Here is a 17,519-nt window from a genome sequence, read left to right on the forward strand (position 1 = left end):
TCAGTGAGTAGTATAATGGCCAATGTGTCATTGGGTTCATTTTAAAAACTACTTTTAAATTCATCCAATATTGGATAAGGTAAAGTCCCATGATCTAAAAAGGTTTTGCACTTGGACATTGATGTTAGAAATTTGATCAGGATCTGAAGCGTAACTTGAAGAATGTTCTTCACATCTTAAGTACAACAGTATTTGGATATGGACTAAGACCTTCCCATATAAAGTCTCAGCCTCTACTCCTCTCTTTTCTGAAATGTTCCTGGGTAAATAAAGTTAGTGTAAACAAAGTAGAAATTCTCTCTGGAGCTTCTTATATCCACACATAAGGATACAACAAAAAATGGTTACAAAAAGTGTTGAACAAGGCATGGTGGTGCATGCCTATAATCCCAGCTACAGGAAGGCTGTTGCAGGAGGATACAAGTTCGAAGCCAGCCTGGGCAATTTGGCTAGACTCTGTCTCAGAAGGAACGTGTTCCATTATTAAACAAGCATCCTTTAGTAGTGACTTACTGCAGTCACAGGCAGGCTGAACTACATGTGCTTCTAACAGAATTCAAAATTCAGAATAGCATATCTTAGAGTTCAACATGAACAGGTGTTCAGAAGAACAAAAGATCTTTCTGAGTTGTAGAGACATATGTGTACAAGTAGGTTCCCCAAGGTGTTTGCTGATCGGCATAAGGATGGATACAAGACTAGAAAGAAGCCAGGATTTTATCTTAACTTTATTGGAGGCATCAGAAGAGGGAAGGGGGATGAGAATGAGAGGGAGAGAGAGACATAGAGAAAGCTATCTGTTTCTATATTCCTGAAAATCTGTGAAAGCCTCATTTGGCCCCAGTGTTTCCTAATTGATTTCAGCCTGGGTAGCCTGGTTAATTCTTCGTGGTATCATTAAGGTGAAGTGACTGGAAGCCCATTACTTGTTGAATCTATTATATTGAAGAACCAGTCTTTATCTCTTAACAGTAGATATGTATCCAGATTCCTCTGATGAACTTGAATTCTTACTTAAAGTTCCAAAGCACAACATGTTCAAATTTGTCGGTAACTCTCAAATACTGTGGTTTTTACTAATTACTGTGTTTAATAAATATTTTTTGGCAGCAATTAGTAATTAATTAATGTATATTTGTTCAATATAACTTATTTCTGAGGTGAGCAAAATAATGATTGAATTTTTTCCCCAGATACTGAGGATTTAACCAAGGGCACTTACTGCTGAGCCACATCCCCAGTCCTTTTTTTTTTTTAATTTTGAGATAGGATCTTGCTAAGTTGTTTAGGACCTCAATAAGTTGCTGAGACTGGCCTTGAACTTGTGAGCCTAAATTAATAAAACATATCCCCTTTGTGACTGTAGTCAGTTTTTAACTCTGTTGGAAGGTAGCATGGAATCCCCAACAGTGATTCTTCTAAGAATTATTCCTGTTGAAGTGTAGTCTGTGAATACATTTGAGGTAAATTTACTTTTAAATCATGTATTACATAGGCTGATACTATTATTAGTGGACTTCCTGGATCTTATTGCAAATAATGTTTATAATTCAGAAACTTCAAGGGGAATGAGGAGAGCTTAAAACTGCCAAAACCTCTACATTACGGTTAATTTAAAAAAATCATAAGCTATTTGGTATTATTTGTGTTAATCTAGCAGAAGTTGAATGATTCTTTTCTTTTTTTTTTTTTTTTCCTCCTCCTTTTTCATGCTGCTGGGAATTGAACCCAAGACCTCACACATGCTAAGCATGCACTCTACCACTGAGCTACATCCCTAGCCTCTGATTATTGTCTTTTGCTGCAAGTATATCTCTAAATAAATCAAAGAAAATCAGTAGCACTAAATATTAAAAGCACTGTGAGCATTAAGAATAGCAGTTAATTTTTTTTTTTTTTAGTCTTAGTTGATTTTGCATTGATGGGCTCAGTAGTTGTGAGATATAGAATTAGTCCTCCAGGTATAATTCTAAGCAGGTTTTGTACATGTTTATGAGGTTCTAACACTGAAGTTCTCAATCAGGCATAGGAATTAGATACTATCTATGCCCTGAAGACTAGAGTGCATACTTGAGTAGTTCCAACACTGCCGTAATTATGATCAGCCTAACATCTGGAATAATTAGTTTTAAATGTTTAACTGTTCTGTACTCTGACCCAAATCCAGGTATGCAGTTGTGGATTTTCCTCTTAATAGTCAAGAGAATTAACAATTATGAGAGTACTCTAAATTTTTTTGTAAAATGTTCACATATTTTTCAGAATCTACCAAGACAGCATTTTTCAGAATCTGCCAGCTGATAAAATGCAGATTACAAGTTGGGAAATATATTTAAACAATATTATATGCTTGGACTTAGACATTTACCCTAGAAAATGGATAGAGAATTCTCGATGGGATTCTTGAGATGGGCAATCAATCTCCCAAATAATCACATTTATTGCAAAGTGAGTATTCTTTTTGCTTCTGCTGACATTTCCTTATGGTCAGTAGAGGGAGCACAAGTTATCTAACATCATGAAACTGAAGTGACATCATTAGTGATGTTATAAAGGAAGAAAGTACTAGACTTGTTCATATTGGTTCCCATTTCATGAGCCTTGAACAAAATTAAAATTTAATAGGTAGAAAAGCCAAGAACCATAAAGATAAAATGTAATAATGGGTTCTGGAAATGATCTTTTAAGCTGAAAGATACTCACAAGAAAAAATTGGCATAGTTCCTTTAAAGTTAAAAATTTGGAGTTAAGATGTATAAATTGATTAAGGATTAAATTTAGTTTTATTGGAGGTTTTGTTTGTTGTTTGTTTTATTTCCTTCTCATGAATTCTGAATGTCATTGTTGGGCTTTGAAACGGTTATTTACATGATGTACTACACTGTAGTACAACATAAAGAGGTAGTGATTTATGTTGGATCAGGACAGTATGTCAAAGGCTGATTATATTGTTATTAAAGACTTAGTCGTTAGTTCCTATTAATGTGGTTGGTAGTTCCAATGAAATGTTCACATGTTTTGTGAGTGTTAAATGGGACATGCTGGTTGTCCTTTCAAAAAGTTATTAATTTATGTGCAATTTAGACTGCGAAGAATCTCAGCTAGAATGAATGCTTATTTGTAATTTTGTTTGGGTTACAGAGAAAGCTTTAATCCCTCTCTCTAGGATCTTATAGCTATCAAAAGTAATGTCAGTGAACATGTATATAACACTTCCATATTCTTTTTTTGGAATAACACTTTAAATAGAACCAATGGAAATAAGTTAATTTTATAGAGGAATTAATTGAGATGTATTGAGATGTAGTGAATTTTTCAAGGTTGTATAGTACATAATGCAGTCAATAAAACCAGAATTCATAACTCTTGACTCTTGGTTTAAGTAGTTACTAAGAATTCATGCTGCAGTAATCTGAGATGGATGAGTCTGAAAATAAAGGGAAGTCTTTAAGTCACTGATCTTTTGTTAAGTGTCTGTTTTGTGCAAGGTATTGCATCATTTGGTAAAAAGATGAAAATAAGCATAACTGCCCATTGTGTTAACATGTTTTCCGTTGCTATAACAAAATACGTAAGGATAGGTATTTTGTGAAGAAAATAGGTTTATTTAGCTCATAGTATTAGAGGCTAAAAGCCCAAAATCAGGTAGCCCCATCCATTTGGTCTCTGGTAAGGGTCCCCTTGGCTATATCACATCATGGTAGATGGCATCATGGCTTGTGGGAGGAGGAATCATATGATGAGACAGAAAGTCTGAGAAATTCAAGGGTCAGGCTCTCTCCTTTATAACAACTCACTTTTGCAAGAACTAACTGGGGTCCTAGGAAAATTACCTTAATCTCTTCTAAGGACAGCATCCCCAGCGATACCCTGATTACTTCTCACTAGGCTGCATCTCTTAAAGGTTCTGGACCTACCTCTTAAAGGTTCTGTCCCCTCAGAGTCACCACACTGAGGACCAAACCTCTATCAAATGAACCCCCCTGGGAGGCAAATCACATCCAAACCATAACAATCATAAAGCTGTATTTTATAATGACAGTGCAAACAGTAGATAAGAATGTTTAAAGCAGTAACATGCTTATGTCATATGAAAGCTAAGAGTACTTTTTAGAAATAATGCAGTAGAGACCCCCTCTATACTAGTAAATAATTAAGAAGAAGATTTAGAAGGAAGAGCTCAGGAGGCTCCCTGTGTATGCAGGCAATGACTCTGAGATTGAGAGGCATTTCACACTGACCTAATGAGATTATTAAGGCAGTCAGGTTGAACAGGGGTGGTTTAGGAAATGTTTATAGTTAAGTGGGAATGCTGTATTATATAATCAGAGATAAATGAGACCTTGGAGACTAGTACATATTTTACAGCAAAGAAAACTGATACCACAGTGATTCTGAGTTATTTGTACAAGATTAGTCAAATAGCTAGATAGGGTCAGAGCTAGAATTCAAAAGCTGGCATATCTCAAATTTGAGTAATGGCTATAAATCCTCCTAAAGGAAAAGTAATTTCCTCCCCATATCCTATATTGATTCATTTTTATTATAAAATGAGCTACTTAAATAGACATAAACACAAATTCCTTAAGTTTATAGCTCTTATATAATTAAAAACACTAAACAAATAAAAAAGCAAATACAAAAAAACTGATAAAATCAATAAAATTCAAATTACTGATATTTAATGTGAAAGATGAAGTTTTACAGAAATGAAAATGCTGATTGCAAGATGAATTTGTAGCTTACTGTTGCACAGGTTTTTGTTTTGTTTTAAGTTTGGCATGCCTATATTACCTACCATATGCTTGATAAAAATGTGTTTCACCCACAGATTTTCTCTATTCTAATTTCTTCAGAATATCCCTTCGCACAGTACTTTTAGTGTCATTTGACCTCCATTTGGTATAATCAGTTATTGTTCATCCTTTCTCTGTTTTCATTAACTATGATAAACCTTGCAACTTGGTACCAATTTAATGGTTTGGGGTTCTGAAATGTCCTAACACTGTGTATTTAGTTAAAAGGTGTTGGCTAAGCTGTTATGTGTTCATGTTAATTATTTGGGGGTTATTGTCTAAAAGAAACCACATCTTAACACTGCAAAAGAACAAATTCAAATGTAGAGGAAACCACAAAATTTAAGAAATTCATAGTCTCTGCCAATCATAACCAGGCCTTTGTTATTTTCACTTAATGAAAAATCATACTGCACTTTTTCTACAAACTCTGTATCCATCTCAGTGACCATTTGGTTTCTTGAAGGCTAATAGTAGAGATCTTGGGAAACTTCCATCTCTGTCACGTCAGTACTGCCTTAATTCAGGCCTCCACTGTTTTGAATCTGAATTTATGCCATAGCACTCAGTTTATCCCCCATGAAACCATCTCTACAGTGTAAGTTTTCTAAAATACAAACTTTCAGGCCTCCACTTAGGAATAACGTCTTTCCTGAAACTTTTTCCCAATGCTTCTTACCTTTCTTTCTTACCTTTCTTACCTCTGTCCCAGTTAGCTTTCCTTCCTGTCCCTCCTTTATAACTTCAAGCATCCTGTGCACATCTCTGCTAATGCTTAGCACTTTGTGTTGTAACTTTTTTTTTTGGCCTCCCAGGTAGATTATTAACTTCTTGAAGTGAGGCGTGCCTTATGCATGTCTCACTAGCACATCATCTGAATGATTGCTAGTGAAGAGGATTCAGTAATGTAGTAATGATCCTCAATCACTGATCAGTCGGTTGTGATTTTAGAAGTGAGGAGTCTAAGGTAGGCAAGACCAAAGTAGACATTTCCTCATCTTTGTTATTCACTGGTATAAAATCTGTATGAATTACCCAGTTCATGTAGTAGACTCTTGGAACTCATAAGCAGTATGATGTTAGAAGTAATGTTTCCATGAAGAAATAACACATAGCATTGTTTTGTTTCTCTTTTGATTAGGTGCTGTGATTGTCTCCACACCCCAGGACATTGCATTGATGGATGCACACAAGGGTGCTGAGATGTTTCGAAAAGTTCATGTGCCGGTAAGCATCTACAGCTTCATTATTGAGAAAAATGAAATTCTTCCAACTGAAGAAGAGAGTAATTGAAAAGTACAGTCCAAGTTTTAATTTAGTCCAGTACAGAAATTTTTATGAAATTCCTAGTTTATATTTATGGTCACTTTAAAAGCTCTTACAGGTGCCTGTTTGTTGACACATTATATTAATTAAGAAAGATTCCGAAATGTCCTCCTGATACAAGTTTTCTGAAGAAGTACTACTCCTCTCAAATACTTATAGCCTTCACTGACAAAAAAAGAATGATGAGTGTTTTGGGAAACTATTTACATAGATAGACTTGAAGAGATCACTTGTGGGAGAACAAGTGAAAAAAAGATTACTTTATTCCTTTTGTTGTCTCCTCCATTTTAACTCATAGTTAGCCCACCTTTTCTAAGAGATATATCAGGATTTTCTGCATAATATGATAAAATTAAACAAGGTAAAATGTAATAAAACAGACATAAAATAATTTAAATCAGATAGAGTGAGTAGAAAGTCAGTAAAAATGCATGCTACTAGAACTTATATACCTACTAGAGGCCTGCCTTGAGTTTGCTGGTAGCCAAGGGGAAAGAAAGAAGCATGACATCATTGAAACCCTTTCGGTTACTATAAGGTGAACAAAGAACTGGATGCTCCAGAGAAACAGCTGAGACCAGAACAGATCTTTGTTGGGTTCTCAGAAAGAAGAAACTATATATATTGAAGATGTTCTCATCACCTTCTATACAGTAAACAAAAGATTCCTCTTTCAAGTGTGCCTCAACAAGGGAAATTGTGCCAGAGGACAACTAGAGCAAGCACCTCAGTACAAGGCCAAGGTGGTACTCCTATCTATTCAACTATCTAGTAGACTTGCTTACTTCAAGGATAGAATTTAAAGTTTATACAACAGAGCCTTTTCAGCTCATGGATTAGCTTCAGAGATCTCATAATTCTCTCCACCTCCTATTTCCCATCACAAGTTGTACACTCAATTGTGTTCGTTTTGGCATGGTGAGAATTTGTAATTGATACTTATATCAGTTATAAGTGCTCAGATACTTCAATGAGACCATGACACAGGATAAGACCCAATAATGTATTAGAATGAATGAACTCTCAGAAAAGCTTTCATCTATCAGGGGAGATTTGAAAAGTGTAAAATTGTATAGTAGTGGGATTCAGGTGATCCTCCTTGACGAGTACCTGTACTTCCTTGCCAGTTGGTGCAGGCTGTGTGTATTGACAAGACATGAAGCTCTGGGTTGGATCGACATGCTCTGGTGAAAACCAAGTAGCCTGGGAAGGGGTGAGGGGTTGTGGTTCAATGGTAAATTACTTGCCTAGCATACATACAGCACCACAGGGGAAAAAAAGAAAGAGAAGAAAATTGAGCCTAATAAGGAAGACACCTTAACTCCTACCTTCCAGGTAATCTGAGGCTATTTTTCACTAGCAAGGGTAAAATTGTGATTGGCAAGTAGTTTAGGGTCAGCATTCTATGTTGTGAATTTTAGCTTAGAAAACTTTAAAGCAATGGTATCCAATGATCATCTCAAATAGAAAACTTTATCTCTAAAGCATCTAATTTGAGCAGTGTGACTTTATATTATGTCCTCCAAGATAAATTAGAAATGCTATTGCCTACCCAGATAGCTAAATAGGTTTGCTTATTATATGATCTTTTAAAATATAAGTTAGCAAAAATTAGAGAGAGGGCTTTATATAAAAAATGATGACTCTGGATTTATAAGTAATCTGTCAGGTCGTTCTTTCTGGCAGAAATTAGGTAACAGGGCCCATGGTCTGTTAAGATCACCTCAAGGTTAGAGTAATAGCCATTCTTTCTGTGTATAGTAAATGCTTAACTTCGCATTCTGTAGGGGGGAGATGGAGGCACACATATCTAGCTCATTCAAAACATCACGAAGGGGACTGGGGATATAACTCAGTTGGTAAAGTGCAAAATAAGAAAAAAAAATCATGAAGTCCTTGAGAGGAAAAAAGTTTAGAAGGGCAGGAGTCATAACTTTTTCCTGTTTTATAACCATGTCAATTATCGTTTTGTGCTCCAACAGACCATTTCGGCTGACACTGTCATTTGAGGTGGCAGTGGCTATGGGGCAGGTCCTACTAGACTACTAGACTTTTCTAGCTGGGAGTCTGGTAACTGTAGTTGCCAATTTTAACATGTCTACCTTTTAGTTCAGGTGTTAATTTTCACTTACTGACAGCCCTTGGCACTTACTACCTATTAAAGAAAAAGGTAAACAGCCTCATACTGTTCTGACAAAATTTTCTCTAGGCTCTAAGACAGGAAGTAGAACTGATAATCCTTTTAGAACATAACAGAGGCGGAAAGGTGTGGTCACTAATCCAGGTTAGGCTATTGCAGGATAAAAGTTGAGGCTATTAGCAAGGGAATGTGTGAAGAAGTATCTCAAGTGAAGGATGATGGGCTACATAAGGCTCATAGGGCTATTTCAGACATTATTTAGAGAGAAAAAAAGAACTGTTTGAGATCAAACAGTTAATGCTGGAGTTCAGATTTACAGAGTTGGAGCAGATCTGGGTCATGGCAGGGTCCAGGATGTGGTTGTGGGTGTGTGAGACTGAAAGGGAGTAGAAACAAGTAACTGAAGCTGTGTAATCCAAGACTGATTCCAAGATGGAATTAATAATTCCTCCCTTTGGTGTTTTTGGATGTCTTCCTATATCTTTATTATAGCCCTCTTTTTTTTACCCATATTTTAAAATTATTTGTCCTCTCAACTGCAAAATTTTTTAAAAAGAGGTAGACTATCTTAATGATTTCTTAAACCTATAGACCAAAATAGATGTTCAACAACATTTGCAAGTAAATGAGTGAGAACTCTTTGACAATGAGCTCTACATGTGATTTGACAACTATAGTGCAGCTACCTTGAGAAGGGAATCTTCACTGAAAGTGAGAAGTGGATTTGATCACTTCTAAGATCCCCCTGGCTCTTAAAAGCCTCAGAGTCTAAATAATGGTAAAGTGTTTGAAATTAGAAAGTGTTCCGTAAATGCAAAGGAGATGTTATGCTTTATTTATTCCACTCTATTCCATTTTTCCCTTGGTTTTTAGTCTTGTTCTGTTTTCCCCCCTTTGAAGTGCATTAGTTACCATGGAAACAATGATGTCATTGGAATTCATTGGTATGGATAGTAATGAGTTAGTAATGTCTGCTGAAGATAATTTAAATGATTTCTTAAAACTCAATACATAGATATTAAAAGGAAAAGAAGAGATGAACTATTAAGTTTTTTATTCTCTGCTGAAATGATATCAACTATGCCAGTATTTATAGGTAACAATTTTTAAAAATAAAAAACATTCAGTTTTACACATTTTTAATAGATAATTTATGTGTCGCATCATTCTCGCCCCTTTTTATCACCGTGGTTTACAAGGGAGTCCCAGGCCCCTTGATTTGGAGTTCTTCCCCTACCATTTGAGTTTTTGAATCACTGGTATTTCACTTCCTTCTTTGGTAATATTCTTCCCAGCCCCTGAAAAGTATCTTAGAATATATTTACTTTCTTATTCTTATTCACATAAGGGATCACTTAGTTAATTTTAATTCAAGAAATAATTATTTATGTATTCCACAAATACATATTTACTGATAGTATTTTCTATAAATGCAGTACTATGATAGGCTTCCTTTTGTGACTTAATAAAGAAAAAAGAAGATGAAGTCTATTTCTTCAAGTACTTACTCAGCCTGCCAACTAACTCCATTGTGGTGCAAGGACTCTAAAGTCTGAAGAGCATGAAAACACAATTCTCCTGTGGGCCATCAGGAATAACATCATGGAAAAGCCATGTTTTCTTCTTTTTCATGGCTCTGTAATTTTGTATATGCTGGTCGTTTGCCTTATAAGTCATTGTCAGCTTGGGAACTCATATCATTTCTCAAATTTCTGTCCAGGTATTACTTTCCCTAGGAAGCTTTTCCCAATATGTCAGGAAAAGTTAAGAATCCTTTCCCTGAACTACTTGTACATATATCTACTTTGGCTCCACTTACAGGTTTACTTATCAGTTTTAACAGAAGAATGTGAGTTCTTGGATGGCAAGAAAACATGCCTTAAACTTTTGTAAATGCTCAGATACTTGGCACAGGCTGTCATGGTAAATACTTCGATCTAGGATAACATCAGTTACGACATACTGTTCCATTTTCCCCAGGCTGACGAACTGCTTTGCCTTGAATTTTCTCTGCTGCAGCCAAACTTGTCTTCTACTTCTTTGAATTTTTACATACTTTTTTTTTTCTCAGACCCCTTGACATGATGTTCTCCTGCTCAAAACATTTTATCCTCACTTTTCACTTGGGAAATCCTTTGGTACTTAGACTAAGCAAATGGCTATTTCTCTGAGAGACTTAGGGCCTCTTGCCATTGACTAGGTGAGTTCTTTCCGTAGTCCATCTATACTCTGCTTCTCCTTTTGTCAGTAATTTCTTATTTACAGTACTATACTGTAAGCTCTGTGAGTTCAGGGACCACCTGCTTCACTCTGTGCATAGGGTCATACAGCTGCTCACTAAATATATACTGAATGAGACATATCTAGACATATCACAGGCATATCTAGGGACTCAATTGGAATTCAATCTGAAAAGAATCAGGAAAGCACACGTTACAATTAGGATTGTTCACTTTGTAGTTGGGGTGATGTGTTGAGGTGTGTCTCTGATAGACCAAGAGATTTGGACTTTATTGTTTAGATTTTAAGAGGGATCCATAAAGAACGCTGGATAAGGAAGTAGACTTAGTTAGGATGGCACTTTAAAAAGTTTAATTTGGTGGAGGTAAATAGAGAGCACAGGAGCCAAGAGAGCATGATAGCGCTAAGGAACCATTTGCAACAGTTCATTATTCACACTGCTAGTGTGACCCACTGTGAAATCAATATAGTGAGAACTGTAACCAGAGTTTTTAAACAATATTAGAGTGTATTGCTCTTAAGAAGAGAAAGTCTTATTTCATAAAGATTTGATGTCAGTTATAAAAGCACATATATATGCATTCATACAGGGTCAAAATATAAAATATTTCTCTTAACGGGAAGACAATATAAAAAGTGGGGAAAAACCAGGCACAATGGCACATGCCTGTAAACCCAGCAACTCATTACTGAGGTAGAAGGATCGCAAGTTCAAGGCCAGACTCAGCAACTTAGTGAGACCTTGTCTCAAAATTTAAAAATAAAATAAATTTAAAAATCTGGAGGTGTGACTCAGTGGTAAAGTGTCCCTGGGTTTAGTCCCCAGTCCTAGGGGGAAAAAAAAAGTTAGAAAAACACTGGCATAGGTGATAGGCAGTCTGATAGACAGTCTGATTTAAAACAGTGGCAGTGAACATGGAAAGGGGAATTGAATGTATCTGACATTTTCAAGGAAGAATTGGCAAACTTGGTAACTGACTGCATGGGAGTCAGGGGTTGAACCAAAAAGGCAGAAATCAAAGAAATGTTGACAGTTACGTTGCCATTAATAAATCTACCAGGGGCTAATTTTCTGATCAGGATGATAGCAAATTAGAAATAAGAGGTTAGATTCTCACTCATGAATCTCTGCCTTTATTCACTTGTGAGGGTTATGATTTAATACTGTTTGTCAAGGAAGAGACTGATAGAGAAAGCAATTTGGTCCTGGCTTTTCTATTATAATTTGCATCTAGTATAATTTGCATTGCATAGAACCACTAATTATTCATATTTTTTAACCAGTTAGAGAATTCTTTTTTTTTTTTAAGTTGTCAATGGACCTTTATTTTATTTATTGTTATGCGGGGCTGAGGATTGAACCCAGTGCCTCACACATGCTAGGCAAGCGTTCCACCACTGAGCCACAAACCCAGCCCCTAGAGAGTTCTTTATTTAATGTTCATTTTGGTTTCATTTAGTTTCAAATTAAATTATTCTCCAAATTTTATTATTTTGGGGTGATAGGACACTTTACTTGCAGGGACATTGTTACCTAGTAGTGAAGAGCATGAGCTCAAGAGTTTGAATTGTAGAGTTCAAATCCCAGCTGTGTCATTTTGTAACTCTTACAATGTGAGTGAGTGACATTATACCTCAGTTTTCTCATTCATAATGTGGGGATTATAGTAGTTATTTCCCTCAGGGAGTTGAGATGAGAAACAAAGGAGATAATGTAATGCTAAATGACTCATTACAGTGTTTGGCACAATCTGAACACTCAGTGTTGATATAATGTCAAATAATTAATGTCCCTTATTATAATTATTTTATAGGATGTTATCATAGAAACAGATACGTTTGTAATTCATAGATGTTTATGTGTGGGCTTAGACATTTTGACTAAGGCATTATTTGCTAATAAGAATTTTGACAAGAAATTTTTAAACATTTAGATAAATACTGTTTGAGATTTCCTTAATTTTGAGTATTTTAGTTGAACCATCCTCCTCATAAAGAGTTCTTAGGTTGATAAAGTCATTAAGATTAAAAAAATCTGCATTATTTAAACTTTGAATTAAGGTGAGCTAATTGCTGTCTCAAACAGACCTCAAAATATATAATGATGCAAATACAATAAAAGTTTATTTTTGGTTCACATTAACATTACTAGTAGATTAACAGGTGATCAGGGAAGCCTTCCATGTGGTCATTTAGGCTGTTGGTGCCTCTGCCATGTTCAAAGTGACTTCTAAGGTCATCCTTGGGATCATCTTTATTCTAGTCATCTTGGAGGAAAAGACATAATACAGAAGCATGTATATGGAAATTTTTAATTGATCAAGCCTAAATGCGGTACAGAAACTTGTACTTACATTCCACTAGGTGAAACTCAGTCATGTTACCCCAAGGAGACCAACACATGTAGTTGAGCTATGTGCCAAGGAAGATGAGACCATGGATTTTGGTGAGCAGCCAGTGTCTATCCCATAGTTAGTCTCACAACAAATGTGTAGATTAAAGCCTAATATTGGTCTTTTACCTTATTTGTTTCCTAATAAATAATTCTAAAAATTCTATAAATATCAGCCTTGCAAATAGTTGTTTATTTTCTATAAGAAAGATATTGGTTTACTTTTTCCACTAAAAACAAAGAAACAAAAATCCTACTTTGTTCTGGAACTTTTAGTAATTTGTAAAGGTTAATGGTTATATTGCCTTCTAAGAAAAATTAGATGATCTTAGAACCTCAAATAGACACTTCTTATCACTGTTTTCTTTTCATATCCCATTTTCATTACCAAAGATCCTACAAGTTACTATGTGAAACACCTTCTTGACAATGAAGATCAGAATTGTTGTTTGTTCTTTTTCTGGCAAAGTAATCATTTATTGAAAAAAAGCTATTGATTTGAATCATAAGTGCCATGTCTTCATTCCTGAATGCCTTCAGAACTCCTGTGTTTTATGTCAATCATAGAGTTTTTTTTAGCATCTAGTTAGTCCTGTTTTACCTAATTCTCTGGCATAACAGCACTAAAATTAAAAAATAGATATTCTTACATGGAAGTGGAGACAAGTGATTTGTTTATTCTTTTTCATTCTTGAGCATAGTTTTTCCTATATGATCATCAAGTGGTTCTACTTAACTCTCTAGGATATCCTATGGTTTGGATGTGGTTTGTTTTCCAAAGGCTCATGTGTTGGAGACTTGTGTCTTCAGTGTGGTGATGGTATCTTTAAGAGGTGGGGAACTAGTGGGAAGCCCTTCAGTCATTGGAAGCATGCTCCTGGAAGAGATGGGGACCCTGAGCTTTCTTGAGAATGAGTTACAAGAGTGAGATTAACCCCTGAATCAGTGTCTACCTTTCTGTTTGGCTATACAATCCTGTTTGGCAATACAGTCCTCTCCCACAAGCTCCTGCCATCTGCCATGATGTTCTCACCAGAGCCATGCCCTTTTTTTTTTTTTTTTTTAAATACTGTTTTAGTTGTCAATGGACTTTTATTTGGTTAATTAACTTACTCATATGTGGTGCTGAGAATTGAACCCAGTACCACACGCATGCTAGGCAAGCACTCTACCACTGAGCCACAACCCCAGCCCCAGAGTCATGCCCTTTAATCTTCATAACTATGAGCTAAATAAACCTCTTTTCTTTAAAATGTTATCCTACCTTAGGTATTTTGTTAAAGCAATGAAAAACAAACTAATACATATATATTTAAAGAATCTTTCAGTATTACCTTTGGAGGCCTTACAAGATACTGTCTAAATTCTTTTTAGGAATACATTTTAACTTGTTTGCCTATGATATACCATGTGTGGCTTCTTTCTTCACAATTGGGTAATTCTACCAGTTTTAGAAAAATGACTTTTCTTCAGTGATAACTTTTATAAGACCAGATAGCATTCTGCATCTTAGCCATAAGTACTTCTTAGAGATGAAGATGTATGTTTATCTGTGTGTTGCCACAGGATCTCTCAGTTCATATGTGCTTTAAACTAGGATGCTCTTTTATGTGATTTAGATTAGTTAAACTCATCCTTGCAAAAACCCTGTGAGGTAGAGTATATTATTTCCTCCATCTTGCAGATTATATACTCACATAAATTTAACTATCTGTTTAGTGGGCCAGTGGGCTCCTATACTAAGTAGCCTGCTGCTTTCTAAAGCCACCTTTTTAAAGGGTGGGGGTGGGGGTGCTGGAAATTGAGCTCACTTGTTGGACAAATTACTGTACCACTGAGATATGACTCTGACCCTTAGACCCCACATTCTTAACTATAATTTCTGTGGATAATCAGAGTTCAAGTTTAGTACTGTAGGCGCCATGGAATATTACAGGGTGAGACATTCTAGGATATAGGAGGAGTCTTCATTATATTTGCTTATCTTGGGGGTTCCAGTTATTCAGTTAAACAGGAAAATGATGGATTAAAAAATGGAGAGGAATTAAGGATCGATAGATTTGTTGACAGCCAGAGAGTATAGCAAGGATTAAGGGAAAGGGAGTTTCATGCTCAGGATCTTGGAGAAGAGGGTGAAGTCCAAGGCTTGGCTGTGGCACCGAGTCGCAAGTTGATGGTTCTAATCTGGACTTCCCTGCAACTGTGCTCTTAATTATTATGTTAAATTGTGCTACTAAACCATGTTGACATTCATTGTCTCAGGCTACCTAATTCCATGCACAAAATCCTCATCCATTTTCATCTTTTTGGTGACTTCTACATACAAACCAGTAACCTAAATAGTTTGGATTTTGGCTTTTTTTGTTTATAGTGTAACCTTGAACAAATAATTTAGCTTCACTGCTCCCTTCCATGAAATAAAGATGGCAGTACCCATCTCATTGGTCATTGTGGCACATATTTGCAGTATGTAGCATGACCTCAGTACCTAGTACTATAAATGGTAGCTCTGAATGTCATTGTTATAGTGATAGACTTTAGAGATCATTATAATCCTCATTTTAGAAATTAAGAATTCAAGGAATAGAGAAGTTTAGTTGTACCTCATGGTCCCACAGCTACTTAGTTGGTCCCTGAGAGGAATATGGATGCATGCCTCCCTACTGTTGTTCTTTCCAGGTCAGACCACTTCTTCTGAAAGAGAAAACAAGAACACACGTCTCATTTTTAAAATTATAATATCTGTAGAAATGCTTCAGGTATCTTTCAAAAACTGGTTCGAGGCTAATGGAAAACTGAAAAGCACTTATGAATCTAATCTTTTTCATTTATTATTATTCATTCTCTACTTAACAATGAGTTTTTCCACCTTACTTTTTCTTGAAACATAGCTTTTAATCTTTATGACAGTTTCCAACCAGCAAGCATTTAACCTGATTGTAACCTTGAGAAATTGAATTATATAGTAGCCTGAAAATCTTGCTTGCTACTTACCTGAATCTGCATTTAAAATGCCAAGAAGAAATTAAAATTGGGGCCTTTTTAGCCTACTTAATTCAGTACATTTAGACACAAAAATCCAATATTCAGACCAATGTTGATATTTCAAGAGAGTTAATTTTTAAAAAGTTAATAAAAGAAGTACCCTTCTGAGCCAATGATGGATTGAAATAACATAAGAATAATATATAAAATGTTTGTGGTGGCTGATGTTAGCTTTCTTTCAGTAAAACCAGCTGAGGTAAAAAGAAAAAAGGAGCTTATACTTTGAAGAGGCATTAAAAAATGATTGAGCATGCTTACAGCTGCATCTCAATGGCATTATGTAAATTAAGCTATAGCAAAGCGTCTGTTCTGTAATGTTTCTGCTATCAAAGGATATACACAATAGCTCTACAATAAACAAACAGTTAACAATACATAAACTATTCACAAAATGTAAGACTTTTGGTGGGGACCACGTGGAAATGAATTCTTTCCTATTTAAGAGAGAAAAAATTTTATGAACAAAATTGGAATATGAATATTCTAATGTTCTTCCTTAGTTTATTAGTTTCCCTCATTCAAAACTTAGTGATTATAGAGGATTGCTCTTAAATGAATAAGAGCAGTGTTTTCTAAGCTTTTTAATGCTCACACCTTTCTTTTAGGTTTTTCTCCAGCTCACCCTATTTTGAAAGAGCTGTTTGCCACACAGTGTGCATGTGTTACTTACTAACTAATTTCTCTTTTAAATTAACTAAATATAGGATACATAATATATGCATATGTATGTCTGTCTGTACAACTATACATGGAGTTTCATATATATAACTGTTGTATGAGCTTCTGCACAGAATGAGATAACTGCATAAGAGCACTATCATTCTTTGTTGTGTGATTCCAGCTAAAAGCAAAGAAACTTGATAGTTTAATCTATCTTGAGTATTCTTGAAAGTAAATGTTTTAAAATATTTATAATAAATTACAGAACCTGATAAAATATTTTTGGACATCTTTAGGACTTTGAAAATTTAAATAGGATGACTGTCAAAATAGATTGTATATAAATATAACATAAATTTTTAGTAGCCATGTTTTTAAAAGTAAAAATAAAAAACAAGAAAATGGGTGAAATTAGGCACCTGTAAACAGAAGAAAATAGACAAGACACCTAATCAGGCACTTTACAGAAGATAACATGAAAATGACCAATAAATTTTAAAATAAATTCAATTTCATTAATAATTATGGCAATGCAAATTACAACCATAGTGGAAAGAACAGCTTGGGTATAACTTAATACCCAACCCCTGACAAAAGGACATATAAAAACATTCATAGAAGCATTATTTATAATATCCAAAGCCTGAAAATAACCCAAATGATCCCATAGGAGAATGGATTATGAAATTTGGGAACTCATTGAAAATGAACTACACATAATAATTTAGCTGGATAAATCACATGTATACAGAAGAATATGCTGCATGATTGCATTCATGTCAAGTTCAAGACCAGATAAAATTAATTTATGATGTTAGAAATCAGGTTAGAATATATACCTTTTGGGAAGTGTTTTCGAGGGTAACAAGGAAACTTCTAGGGTGCTGGCAATGTTTTATTTCTTTTTTTAATTTATTTT

The 17,519-nt window shown here is 35.2% G+C and overlaps 1 protein-coding gene across 2 annotated transcripts in view; it reads left to right on the forward strand.

Annotated features, from left to right (window-relative positions):
• Positions 1–17,519, forward strand: part of Nubpl (NUBP iron-sulfur cluster assembly factor, mitochondrial) — a 202,779-nt gene that overhangs the window by 160,415 nt on the left and 24,845 nt on the right. For both annotated transcript variants that reach the window (XM_047539925.1, XM_047539926.1), the window contains one exon: positions 5,938–6,023. In XM_047539925.1, the coding sequence (XP_047395881.1) occupies positions 5,938–6,023 (86 nt within the window). The remainder of the gene's footprint in view (positions 1–5,937; positions 6,024–17,519) is intronic.

This window comes from Sciurus carolinensis, chromosome 2 (assembly GCF_902686445.1).
Source record: "Sciurus carolinensis chromosome 2, mSciCar1.2, whole genome shotgun sequence".
NCBI lineage: Eukaryota > Metazoa > Chordata > Mammalia > Rodentia > Sciuridae > Sciurus > Sciurus carolinensis.